At 44.2% G+C, this 14,511-nt stretch overlaps 1 protein-coding gene across 1 annotated transcript in view; it reads left to right on the forward strand.

Moving 5' to 3' along the window:
* Positions 1-538: 538 nt before the first annotated feature.
* The window catches only part of LOC116826823 (butyrophilin subfamily 3 member A1-like), a 156,246-nt gene continuing 142,273 nt past the window's right edge, over positions 539-14,511 (forward strand). The window contains exons 1-3 of the mRNA XM_075071258.1: positions 539-596; positions 2,705-2,725; positions 5,401-5,421. Coding sequence (XP_074927359.1) covers positions 539-596; positions 2,705-2,725; positions 5,401-5,421 — 100 coding nt within the window. The remainder of the gene's footprint in view (positions 597-2,704; positions 2,726-5,400; positions 5,422-14,511) is intronic.

Genomic DNA, 14,511 nt, shown 5'->3' on the forward strand with positions numbered 1-14,511 from the left:
AATGAAATCTGATCCCACGCTTGTTCATTTTTCTACCTACTCTGATTTCTCTGTTATTTATTCTGTGCTCATCTCCATGGGTTCTGAACACATTTCAAAATCCCTAGAGCCGCCCCTGAGCCGGCTGCATGTTTCCAAACCGCGCCAAGAGACCATCTGTAAGCACTCATGCTGCACACGCTTCATTACCCCACCCTCATGTCCCACCTAGACACCAAGGAGTGGGACCTTCTACCAGCAGCGGCGGGTGGGGAACCCTGGTGGGCCAGTTTCTATTCCACCTTAGTCCTGTGGCCCGCTGGGGATATCAGCTGGTGACTCCTGCATGGAGCTATGAGCACAGGCGTGTACTTGGCATGGTTTACCATTGTCCCTGACACCTGTCCCTTCTGTGGAATGAGGGAGACCGTGGCGCATGCGTACCTTCATTGTGCCAGGCTGCAGCCCCTTTTCCGGCTCCTCCAGAATCTCTTATTGAGGTTCTGGCTGCACTTTTCCCCAATATTTATTTCACTATGCACACCCAAGCTAAGGCCTCATGAAGTCGAGGGACCACCTCGTCAGCCTCCTCCTAGCTATGGCCAAGGTGGCCATCCGTAACACCAGGGAGGGGAGGTTTGCAGAGAGAGTGGGCTGCGACTTTGGGGCCATTTTTCATTCTTTCATCCGTTCACGTATCTGAGCAGAATTCCTCTGGGCAGCGTCCGCTGGCTCTCTTGATGTCTTCGAGGAGCAGTGGGCACTGTCCGAGGTTCTCTGTTCGATGTCCCCTTCCGGTTCCTTAGTTTTGGCCCTTTGACCTCCACGCCTGTTCCTGTTGTTGCCTTTGTTGTCCCCCGAACTCAGTTGGGTCCTGGGTTTCATGGCCCCTCCCTAGGCTGAAGGAGGGGCTTTCAGCAGTAGGCTAGCGCTCGCCCACGTCCCAGTACTCAAAAGGACTACCCTCTTATATCCTTCTGGCCTCAGTCCGTCACAATATATGAACAGAGCCAGCTTTAGGCCTATTCTACCAATTCCCCTGAATCGGGGCCCAGGCCTAAGAGGGCCCCGCACCCAGTAAGAATCCCTTTCCTGGCTACAGACATTTTTTTAATTTTTACTCACCTAGCAGCGCTCTGGGTCTTTGGTGGCACTTCAGTGGTGGGTTCTTCGCTTGCTCTGGGTCTTCAGCAGCACTTCAGTAGTGGGTCCTTCACTTGCTCTGGGTCTTAGGCGGCGTGCCCTTTAGTGCCGCTGAGAACCTGGAGCGAGTAAAGGACCTGTTGCCAAAATGCCGCCGAAGACTCAGAGCACTGTCCAGTGATTACAAGCGCCAATTTTTTTTTTATATGTGTGTTGGTTTTTGGGGGGTTTTTTTGGTTTTTTTTTGTCATCCCTGCCAAGGGCCCATCGAAACTGTTCGAATTGGGCCCCGCACTTACTGAAGGTGGCCCTGGCTGCAGGGAATACATCACATCTCTCTGTGTGAGATGGATGCTTGTATATCTATTATTCTCTATAGAGATAAAAAGATTGTCATGTACCTTTATTTGCTATTTTGCTCACTGTCTCTGATACTATGGGATAGTATTAAAATGGGAAAAAGTCAGTGATGGTTATGAAGGAGATGAGAGAGATACAGTATCAGATAGTAAACAGTCAGTATGAAAGTTTTAGAGTTCACTTAAATAGCTGAAAGCTAAGAAATAAAAATGGTGACACAAGATGACAAAGCGCCAGGTTTAATTTTTAAAGCAAAATTTACTTAACATTTTCTACTGATGCCCAGGCAAATTTCTGTCTATGCAGAGGCCTTCCCTTCTATGGTGACACTGAATACACAGTGTCAAGTAACACACAGACTGAAACAAAGTTGATGTCAGTTTTTGCCTTTTGGCCTCGCTCCCGCAACCCCGCTCTCTCAGCCGGAGCCTCAGAACCCTACAGTCCTGCTCCACCGGCCGGAACCCCGCAGGAGCCCTGTCATGCTACCTTGACCAGAGCTCAGCATACCCACTTTCCAGGCCAGAGCCTTGCAACCCCACTGTCCCACTCAGCCAGGCGGATCCCCGCAACCCCGCAGCCACTACCCCGGCCAGAACCCCGCAGCCCCTGTCCCCAGGCCTGAGAGTGGCAAGTGCGGTTGTCTCACTCCCGCGGCAGGAGCCCTGCAGCTCTGCTACCAGTGCTAGGGCGGGAAATCTGAAGTGCCGCAGGGAGAGTACATGCCCCACGAATCAGGCCCTGCACTGGCTAAAGCTGGCCCTGTGTATAAACACTTGTTCGTTCTAAACAGTGCTACTCAAACATTGTTAAACTTAAATAGATTCACGTCCTATATGTTTTTATTCTCCAAGAACAATAACACTCTTGCAGAGCCACAGTATGAAAGGCAATGTACACATTGAAATGAATCTGCATTGAGACAGCAAATGGAATGCAGCTCATGATGTAAATGAAGTTACTGGTCCTTTCATAGCAGAACCCATATTAGCAGAGGAGCTAATATGTTATATTCACCTTTTGCTAATTAGTTGTGGCCATGAAGCTTTTTCTTAAATTGATTAAAGTAAGAATATAATCTTCTTATCTACTACATAATGAGATAGGAATGGGGCTTGCCCGCAGATTGAATAGCTAGCTCACTACACATAGCCAATATTTATGCTAAGTTAATGGACACACCCTGAACTGTTTTCTTCTCCTCCCCATTTTTCTTTTGCAGAGGACCTTCAGAAGCAAATGGGTGAGTTTGCCTACTTTCCTCAGTTCTTACAGTCCACTGAGCAAAGTTTGTCTGCCCTGTATAGGTTCCAACAACTTCAGCTGCAGAAGGGATGCTCTCATTGCATGTCTCATGCATCTGGGAAGTGGAGGGTCTGTGTAGATTACTCTGTAATTGTGGTATGTCATCAAGCTGAGACCTCACCAGCACTTTGCAAAGAAAGTCTGAAGGGTAGGGGTTCAAGGACAGTTGGACATATGAGAAAAAAACATCAGCACGCTAGAGGAACTGAACATATCCACTGAATGAATAGCTTTGGATGGGAAGTGTGGAAGGACCGAGTTGCTAGTGCTATGCCTGACCTTATAATAACTGAGACCATGTGGACACTCCACCCTGTGCCTTAGCGATGGAGGGAGAATTGTCTTTCCACAGAGCTTTCCCCAAACTTGGAACCCACATCCTGTTCAGGGCACCCAGTGTAGGCTCTTTGAGAGTACCCTGCAAAGGAAGTGCTGATAGTCACACAGGAATGTTTTCTAGAGCAGGAAATAGAACCTAGATATTCTGTCTTCTAGTCCCGTATATTCACAATGAGAGCAAGGTGTTGGCAGGAACTTTCTATGGGAATGTGTCTATTTCAGGAGGAAAAACCTTTTTGGATGAAAAAAAGAACAGGAAAGACACAAAAGGATTTCCCTAGAGCCAAAAGTTTCTATTTCTTACTTTAAAATGGAGACTTCAGATTTTTCATTTCAGAATGAAGGAGACATTGTTAAGATTCTATTCCATTACCCAATCACGTGGGGGCAGTGTAGCACAGGTGCCAACTTTTTCATTTCCTCGATGGTGCTTGACCACCACTCTGACCCATTAGGTCACGTTCTCCTCTACTATACACTTTTCCCAAGAGTCCAAGCCCTACCCCCCTCTTCCTGCTCCCACTGCACCTCTTCTTGGCCCTGGTCCACTCTCACTGTCCCAAAAAACCCCACATATTCCGCCTCTTCTTCCCCTGGCTCCTCCCCCCAGCACCTTCCTGCCCTCTGCAGAAGAGAGCTGATCAGTGAGCAGGCAGGAGGCGATGGAGTGGAAAGGGAGGAGTGATCGTTTGTGAGGCCCAGAATTTCTGCAATTTCTGTCTCAGGAAGCTCTTTCCCTATCACTAAAGGTGACACAAGCCCTTCAGTAGAGAAGTGTTCGCTGGGCCCAGGCCAGAAGGCATGGGATTGATTTTAATTAGGACTATAGGGGTCATATTAGCTCTGTATTTGGCTCTGTTGCTGGAATAATGTGTGCAGTTCTGGTGTCCCCCACTGAAGAAAGAGGTTGTCATATGGGAGAGGGTTCAGAGAAGAGCACCCGAATGGTTAAAGAGTTAGATAACGTGTTATAGTGATAGACTCAATGAACTCAATCTATTTAGTTTAACAAAGAGAAGGGGTGACTTGATTGCACTCTAAATATATGAACATAGAGAACAAATATTTGATAATGGGCTCTTTAGTCTTGCAGAGAACGGTCTAGTAAAATCCAATGGCTGGAAATTGGAATTAGAAAGTCAGACTAGAAACTAGGCATAAATTTTTAAGAGTCAGGATGATTAAACACTGTAACAATTTACCATGGGTTCTGGTGGATCCTCCAACACTGGAAATGTTTGAAATCAAGGTTGTATGTTCTTTGTAAAGGATCTCCTCTCATGCAAACATGAATTGTTTGGGGAAAGTTCTCTGGCCCATGTTCTAGAGGCCTTAGACAGTATGATGTTCTTTGTGTTACTTGCTCCCTCACAGCTATGCTTAAATGAACACAGCTCTTGATATTTTTCACTAGGAGGGTGGTGAAGCACTGGAATGCGTTACCTGGGGAGGTTATGGAATCTCCATCCCTAGAGATATTTAAGGCCCGGCTTGAGAAAGCCCTGGCTGGGATAATTAAGTTGGTGCTGGTCCTGTTTTGAGCAGGGGGTTCGACTAGATGACCTCCTGAGATCTCTTCCAGCTCAAACTTTCTATAATTTTATGAACTATTAGTTACCTTTGTTCTTGACCATATTCTTATTTTTAAATATATTGTTTTTCTTTTTTAGGATAATTGGCAAATAAAATAGACAAGTCTGTGTCCTGTTTGTTCCGTGGGCTCTACTGCTCCTTTTGATAGAGCAGATTGCTTGGCTAATGTTGTCAATAACATATAGAGCCCCTTGTTGGATCTCAGCAGTGCTGCTTGTATATTGTTGAAATTTAAATAGACTCACCCACTCCTGATTTGTATTCTCCAAGAACCATAACACACTTGCAGAGACACAGCATGAAAGACAGTGTACACATTGAAAGGACTTTACATTGAAACAGCAAATGGAATGCAGCTCGTGATGTAAATGGTGTTACTGGTCCTTTCATAGCCAAATTCATATTAGCACAGGAGCGTAGTGTCTCGTATTCAGCTTTTGCTAATTAGTTGTGGCCATGAAGCTTATTCTGAAATTGATTACAGCAAGAATATACTCTCTTCTATCTACTACGTAGTGGAATAGGAATGGGGCTAGCCCACGGATTGAAGAGCTAGTTCACTAACCATGGCCACTATTTAAGCTAATCAACAAAGAAAGGATCTCATTCACCATCTTCAATTCATAAGTCAATGGACATACACTGAACTGTTTTCTTCTCCTCCCCATTGTTCTTTTGCAGAGGAACTCCAGAAGCAAATGGGTAAGTTTGCCTACTTGCTTCAATTCTTACAGTCCACTGATCAAAGGTTGTCTGCCCTGTAAAGGTTCCAACAACTTCACCTGCAGAAAGGACGCTCCCATTGCATGTCCCATGCATCCAGGAAGTGGAGTGTCTTTGTAGATTACTCTGTAATTCTGGTATGTCATCTAGCTGAGACCTCACTAGCACTTGGCAAAGAAAGTCGGACGGTTTGAGTTTCAAGGACAGTTAGGCATGTGAGAAAAAACATCCACACGCTAGAGGAACTGATCATATCCATTGAATGAAAAAGCTCTGGATAGGGAGAGTGGCGGGAGTGAGTTGCTAAGCTTCCATTATTAAGTCAATGGACATACACTGAACTGTTTTCTTCTCCTCCCCTTTCTCTTTTGCAGAGCAACTCCAGGAGAAAATGGGTGAGTTTGCCTACTTGCTTCAATTCTTTCAATACAGTGACCAAAGGTTATCTGACCTGTATAGTTTCCAACAACTTCATCTGCAGAAGGGACGCTATCATTGTATGTCCCATGCATCCGGAAAGTGGAGGGACTTTGTAGATTACTCAGTAATTGTGGTATGTCATTGAGCTGAGACCTCACTAACACTTTGCAAAGAAAGTCAGATGGTTTGAGTTTCAAGGACAGTTAGGCAAGTGAGAAAAAACATCCATGCACTACAGGAACTGATCATATCCATTGAATGAAAAAGCTCTGGATGGGGAGAGTGACGGGACTGAGTTGCTAATCTTCTCTGATTCTATGAACTCTTAGTTACCTTTGTTCTTGGTCTTATAATTACAAAAGGTGATATTGTTATCTTTAAATATGTGTGTGTGTGTGTGTGTGTGTATATATATATAATGTTTTTCCTTTTTTGTAGACTTAGGAGACAAGAGAATAAATAAGTCTCTGTCCTTTTTCTTTTGTGTGCTCTACTGCTGTGTAAGAATCTTGTAGAATTAAAAGAAAAATGATTGAGTTATTAGACCTCGCCAGCTTTTCTGTTTTGGTAGAGCAGCTGAGTTGGCTAATTTTGTCAATAACATCTATGAGCACTTGCGATTCTCAGCAGTCTCCTCATACATTGTTGAACTTTAAATAGATTTACCCTCTCGTGGTTTGTATTTTCCAAGAACCATAACACTCTTGCAGAGACATAGTATGAAAGGCAATGTACACATTGGAAGTACTCTGCATAAAACAGCAAATGGAATGCAGCTCATGATTTAAATGGTGTTACATCGTACATTTGTGGCAGAACCCATATTAGCAGAGGAGCGTAGCGTCTCATATTCTCCTTTGCTAATTAGGTGCGGCCATGAGGCTTTTTTTTTTTAATTGATTAAAGCAAGAATAGAGAAGATTATATCTATTACGTAGTGGGATAGGAAAGGGGGAGGGAGGAATCTTTTTGGATGAAAAAAAGAACAGTAAAGATACAAGAGGGTTTCCCTAGAACCAAAAATTACTATTTCTTACATGTTAAAATGGAACATTCTGATTTTTCACTTCAAACTGAAGGAGACATTGTTAAGGTTCGACTCAGTTACCCAATGATGTGGGGGCAGTATAGGCACAGGTGCCAACTTTTTCATTTCCTCGATGGTACTTGACCACCGCTCTGTCCCATGTCCCTTCCTCATTACACACTTTTCCCCAAGAGCGCAGCCCTACTCCACCTCTTCCTGCTCCCACTGCGCCTCATCTTGCCCTGGTCCACTCACTGTCCCAAAAACACCCCGCCGTCATTCTGCCTCTTCCTTCCCTGGCTCCTTCCTCCCAGCACCTCTTACCCACTGCAGAAGAGCTGATCAGTGGCAGGCAGGAGGCGCTGCGTGGAGGGGAAGGAGCTGATTGGTGGGGCCAGAGGCTAGTGCAATTTCTGTCTCAGCAAGCTCTTTCCCTATTACTAAAGGTGACACAAGCCCTTCAGTAGGGAAGTGTTCGTTGGTACCAGGCCAGAGGGGGTAGGATTGATTTTAATTAGGACTATAGCCCACAGATTGAAGAGCTAGTTCACTACCCATGGCCACTATTTATGCTAATCAACAAAGAAAGGATCTCATTCACCCTCTTCAGTTCATAAGTCAATGGATATACACTGAACTGTTTTCTTCTCCTCCCCATTGTTCTTTTGCAGAGCAACTCCAGGAGAAAATGGGTGAGTTTCCCTACTTGCTTCAATTTTTACAGTCCACTTACTGTGCCTAGTGTGGCCGCATGAGAAATCGGAATTTATAATATCAGTTTTATAAAACCAATTTTTGCTAATTCGATATTATCCCGTAGTGTAGACGTGGCCTGAGGCACAGGGTGGGGTGTCTGCATGGCTCAGCTACTACAAGGTCAGGCCACAGCATTAGCAACTCAGTCCTGCCACACTCCCCAGCCAGAGAGTTTTCATTCAGTGGATATGATCAGTTCCTGTAGTGCCATGATGTTTTTCTCACATGCCTGACTGCCCTTAAACCTCTACCCCTGACTTTCTTTGCAAAGTGCTTAGTAGGTCCTCTGTCGATGACATACAACAATTCCAGAGAAATCTACACAGAACCTTCACTTCCAGGTGCAGTGGACATGCAATTGATAACATCTCTTCTCCAGTTGAAATTGTTGGAATCAATACAGAGCACACAAAGTTTGCTCAGTGGAGCCGTCAATAGTAAGGAAAGTAGGCAAACTCCCCAGTTTCTCCTGGAATTCCTCTGCAAAAGAACAATGGAGAAGAGAAGTAAACAGTTCAGTGTATGTCCACTGACTTATGAATTGAAGAGGGTGAATGAGATCCTTTCTTGGTTGATTAGCATAAATAGTGGCCATGGGTAGTGAACCAGCTCTTCCAATCGAGGGCTAGCCCCATTCCTATCCCACTACATTGTAGATATAATCTTCTCTATTCTTGCTTTAATTAATTTTAAAAAAAAGCTTCATGGCCACACCTAAGTAGCAAGAGGTGAATATGAGACACTACGCTCCTCTGCTAATATGGGTTCTGCCACAAATGTACGATGTAACACCATTTACATCATGAGCTCATTCCATTTGCTATTTTATGCAGAGTCTTTCCAATGTGTGCGTTGCCTTTCATAGTATGTCTCTGCAAGAGTGTTTCATTCTTGGAAAAACCAAAACCAGGAAAGGGTAAGTCTATTTAAAACTCAAGAATGTATGAGAGAGACTGCTGAGAATCAGCAAGGGCTCACAGATGTTATTGACAAAATTAGCCAAATCAACTGCTCTATCAATACAGAGAAAGGGTGGTGAGGTCTAATAACTCAAACATTTTTCTTTAATTCTACAAGATTCCTACATAGCAGTAGAGCACACAAAAGAAAAAGGACAGAGACTTACTTATTCTCTTGTTCCTAAGTCTCCTAAAAGAAAAAAAAAAAATGCATATATATATATATACACACACACATATTTCAAGATACAGTATCACCTTTTGTAATAATATGACCAAGAACAAAGGTAACTAAGAGTTCACAGAATCAGGGAAGATTAGCAACTCAGTCCACCACTTTCCCCATCCAGATTTTTTCATTCAATGGATATGATCAGTTCCTGTAGCGTGTGGATGTTTTTCTCACATGCCTAACTGTCCTTAAACTCAAACCATCTGACTTTCTTTGCTAAGTGCTAGTGAGGTCTCAAGCTCAATGGCATACCACAATTACAGAGTAACTTCAAAGACACTCCACTTCTGAGACAGAAATTGCACAAGCCTCGGATCCCAACAATCAGCTCCTCCCCTCTACCACAGTGTCTCCTGCCTGCCACTGATCAGCTCTTCTGCAGAGGGCAGGAGGTGTTGGGGGAGGAGCCAGGGAAAGAAGAGGCAGAATGACGGCGGTGTGTTTTTGAGATAATGAGTGGATCAGGGCACGAAGAGGCGCAGTGGAGCAGGAACAGGTGGAGTAGGGCTGGGCTCTTGGGGAAAAGGTATAGTGGACTGTCAATAGTGAGGAAAGTAGGCAACTCACCCATTTTCTCTGGGGTTCCTCTGCAAAAGAACAATGGAGAAGAGAAGAATAGTTTAGTGTATGGCCATTAACTTATGAATTGAAGAGGGTGAATGAGATCTCTTCTTGGTTGATTAGCATAAATAGTGGCCTTGGGTAGTGAACTAACTCTTCAATTGTGGGCTAGCCCCATTCCTATCCCACTACATAATAGATATAATCTTCTCTAATTCTCCGCTTTAATCAATTAAAAAAAGAACTTCATGGCACACCTAATAGCAAAGGTGAATATGAGACACTACGCTCCTCTGCTAATATGGGTTCTGCTACAAATGTACGATGTAACACCATTTATATCATCCGCTGCATTCCATTTGCTGTTTTATGCAGAGTCCTTTCAATGTGTACATTGCCTTTCATACTATGTCTCTGCAAGAGTGTTATGGTTCTTGGAAAATACAACCAGGGAGGGTAAGTCTATTTGAAGTTCAACAATGTGTGAGGAAACTGCTGAGAATCAGCAAGTGCTCATAGATGTTATTGACAAAATTAGCCAAGTAATCTGCTCTATCAAAAACAGAAAAGCAGAGTGAGGTCTAATACTCATCATTTCTTTTAATTCTACAAGACTCCTACATAGCAGTAGAGCACAAACAAAAGAAAGGACACAGACTTACTTATTCTCTTGTCTTCTAAGCTACAAAAAAAGGAAAAATTATATATATATAATATAATACACACAACATATATTTAAAGATAAGAATAGCACCTTTTTAAGGCCTGGTCTACACTATGAGTTTAAATCGATTTAAAGGAGCTTTAAATCGATTTAACGCTGTACCCGTCCACACTACAATGCCCTTTATATCGATATAAGGGCTCTTTAAATCGATTTCTGTACTCCACCCCGACGAGAGGAGTAGCGCTAAATTCGATATTAACATATCGTTACGGTTAGTGTGGACGGAAATCGACATTATTGGCCTCCGGGCGGCATCCCACAGTGCACCACTGACCGCTCTGGACAACAATCGGAACTCGGATGCAGCGGGCAGGTAAACAGGAAAAGCCCGCGAACTTTTGAATTACATTTCCTGTTTGCCCAGAGTGGACTCTGGTCAGCACGGGTGGCGATGCAGTCTCAATTTCAAAAAGAGCTCCAGCATGACCGTACTGGAGATACTAGATCTGATCGCTGTATGGGGAGATAAATCTGTTGTATCAGAGCTCCGTTACAGAACACGAAATGCCAAAGCGTTTGAAAAAAAATCTCCAGGAACACAGCGCTGCATGCAAGCATAACGGGAAGCCAGAGACTCAAATGGACGCTCATGGTGGAGTGGGTACTGAGGACTCCAGCTATCCACAGTCCACAGCAGTCTCTGAAAAGTATTGCATTCTTGGCTGAGCTCCTAACGTCTGTAGGTTTCAAACACAGTGTCTGGCGTGGTTCAGGGAATAGCTCCTCAGTTCCGCCCCCGCGCCCCCCGACGTGAAAGAAAAGGGAAAGAAATCATTTCTTGACTACTTTCAATGTCACCCTATGTAACTGAATGCTGCTGGTAGACGCGATACTGCAACAGTGAAGAGCAGTATCCACTCCTCTCCCCCTCCCTGGTGGTAGACGGTACAATATGACTGATATCTGTCGTCACCATCAGCCCGTTAGTGCTCCTGGCTGCCTCAGGGGAGGCTGGCCGGGGCGTCTGGTAAAAATGTGAATGACTCCCAGTTACTACCAGTAGATGTTACAGAACGGCTGGTAACTGTCTTCATCATAGCAACTGGGGGCTGAGCTTCATCAGCCCCCCTCCTTTCCTGTATAAAGAAAAGATTCTGTACTGCCTGGACTGTCATAGCCCGGGAGGCTGCCTCCCCTCTCATTTATCTCACAAACAATCTCTGTTCTTATTCCTGCATTCTTTATAACTTCATGAACAAATGGTGGGGGGGACACTACAACGGTAGCCCAGGAAGGTTGGGAGAGGAGAGAAGTAACGGTGGGTTGTTGCAGGGGCACCCCCTGTGAATACTGAACGGAGGAGCTGTGCTCTGATACACTGGTCCTCTAATATACTTGCCCCTTATTTAGGCAGGACTGACTCTATTTTTGAAAACATAAGAGAGGGATTGACTCAGTCCCAAGTGAGTCAATCCCAATTTGCTTTTGCATTGCGCCCCGGCCGATTTCAGCCAGGGGCACTCATGATGAGCAGCGGACAGTACAGAGGGGGAGAGAAAACGTCATCTCATTGCCAGTTTTCTCCGGCGGTAGACAGTACAGAACGGCCGGTAACCATCTCTGCTATCGTTACAAAAAGCAAGTGAATGCTGCTGTGTAGTGCTGGAGTATCGCTCTCGTCCGTGGCATCCAGTACACATATGGTGCCGGAAAAAAAAAAAGCTGAACAGGCCCCATGGTTGCCGTGCTATGGCGTCTGCCAGGGCAATCCGGGGAAAAATGAGCAAACGGATTGTCAGCTGATGTTTCCCAGAGGAAGGAATGACTGATGACATTTACCCAGAACCACCCGCGACAATAATGATTCAACCCAGAATTCCAAGGGGCGGGGGAGACTGCAGGAACTATGGATAGCTATGGAACAGCTACCCACAATGCAACGTTCAGAAATAGATGTTAGCCTCGGACCATGGATGCACAACCCGAATTACTGTGCCTAGTGTGACCGCATGAAATCGAATTATAATATCAGTTTTACAAAACCGATTTTAGCTAATTCGATATTATCCGTATGTTATACGTGGCCTAATAATATGACCAAGAACAAAGGTAACTAAGATATAGAACAGGGAAGATTAGCAACTCAGTCCCGTCACTCTCCCCATCCAGAGCTTTTCATTCAATGGATATGATCAGTTCCTGTAGCGTGTGGATGTTTTTCTCACATGCCTAACTGTCCTTGAAAATCAAATCACCGACCTTCTTTGCAAAGTGCTAGTGAAGTCTCAGCTTGATGACATACAAGAATTACAGAGTAATCTACAAAGACACTCCACCTTCCCGAATGCATGGGACATGCAATGGGAGCATCTCTTCTGCAGGTGAAGTGTTGGAACCTATACAGGGCAGACAACCTTTGATCAGTGGACTTAAAAATTGAAGCAAGTAGGGAAACTCACCCATTTTCTCCTGGAGTTGCTCTGCAAAAGAACAATGGGGAGGAGAGAGAAAACAGTTCAGTGTATATCCATTGACTTATGAACTGAAGAGGTGAATGAGATCTTTCTTTGTTGATTAGCATAAATAGTGGCCATGGTAGTGAACTAGCTCTTCAATCTGTGGGCTATAGTCCTAATTAAAATCAATCCTACCCCTCTGGCTGGTACCAACGAACACTTCCCTACTGAAGGGCTTGTGTCACCTTTAGTAATAGGGAAAGAGCTTGCTGAGACAGAAATTGCACTAGCCTCTGGCCCCACCAATCAGCTCCTTCCCCTCCACGCAGCGCCTCCTCCTGCCACTGATCAGCTTCTTCGCAAGTGGTAAGAGGTGTGGGAGAAGGAGCCAGGGAAGGAAGAGGGCAGAAATGACGGCGGGGTGTTTTTGGGACAGTGAGTGGACCAGGGCAAGATGAGGCGCAGTGGGAGCAGGAAGAGGTGGAGTAGGGCTGCGCTCTTGGGGAAAAGTGTGTAATGAGGAAGGGACATGGGACAGAGCGGTGGTCAAGTACCATCGAGGAAATGAAAAAGTTGGCACCTGTGCTATACTGCCCCCACATCATTGGGTAACTGAGTCGAACCTTAACAATGTCTCCTTCAGTTGAAGTGAAAAATCAGAATGTTCCATTTTAACATGTAAGAAATAGTAATTTTTTGGTTAGGGAAACCCTCTTGTATCTTTACTGTTTTCTTTTTTTCATCCAAAAGATTCCTCCCTCCCCTTTTCCTATCCCACTACGTAATAGATATAATCTTCTCTATTCTTGCTTTAATCAATTAAAAAAAAAAGCCTCACATGGCCGCACCTAATTAGCAAAGGAGAATATGAGACGCTACGCTCCTCTGCTAATATGGGTTCTGCCACAAATGTACGATGTAACACCATTTAAATCATGAGCTGCATTCCATTTGCTGTTTTATGCAGAGTACTTCCAATGTGTACATTGCCCTTTCATACTATGTCTCTGCAAGAGTTTATGGTTCTTGGAAAATACAAACCACGAGAGGGTAATCTATTTAAAGTTCAACAATGTATGAGGAGACTGCTGAGAATCGCAAGTGCTCATAGATGTTATTGACAAATTAGCCAACTCAGCTGCTCTACCAAAACAGAAAAGCTGGCGAGGTCTAATAACTCAATCATTTTTCTTTTAATTCTACAAGATTCTTACACAGCAGTAGAGCAACCAAAGAAAAAGGACAGAGACTTATTTATTCTCTTGTCTCCTAAGTCTAACAAAAAAGGAAAAACATATATATATATACACACACACACACACAGAACACATATTTAAGATAACAATATCACCTTTTGTAATTATAAGACCAAGAACAAAGGTAACTAGAGTTCATAGAATCAGAGAAGATTAGCAACTCAGTCCCACCACTTTACCCATCCAGAGCTTTTTCATTCAATGGATATGATCAGTTCCTGTAGTGCATGGATGTTTTTCTCACTTGCCTAACTGTCCTTGAAACTCAACCATCTGACTTCTTTGCAAAGTGTTAGTGAGGTCTCAGCTCAATGACATACCACAATACTGAGTAATCTACAAAGTCCCTCCACTTTCCGGATGCAGGGACATACAATGATAGCGTCCCTTCTGCAGATGAAGTTGTTGGAAAACTATACAGGCCAGATAACCTTGGTCACTGTATTGAAAGAATTGAAGCAAGTAGCAAACTCACCCATTTTCTCCTGGAGTTGCTCTGCAAAAGAGAAGGGGAGGAGAAGAAAACAGTTCAGTGTATGTCCATTGACTTAATAATGGAAGCTTAGCAACTCACTCCCGCCACTCTCCCTATCCAGAGCTTTTTCATTCAATGGATATGATCAGTTCCTCTAGCGTGTGGATGTTTTTTCTCACATGCCCTAACTGTCCTTGAAACTCAAACCGTCCGACTTTCTTTGCCACAGTGCTAGTGAGGTCTCAGCTAGATGACATAGC

This window comes from Chelonoidis abingdonii, chromosome 11 (genome assembly GCF_003597395.2).
Source record: "Chelonoidis abingdonii isolate Lonesome George chromosome 11, CheloAbing_2.0, whole genome shotgun sequence".
Classification (NCBI taxonomy): domain Eukaryota; kingdom Metazoa; phylum Chordata; order Testudines; family Testudinidae; genus Chelonoidis; species Chelonoidis abingdonii.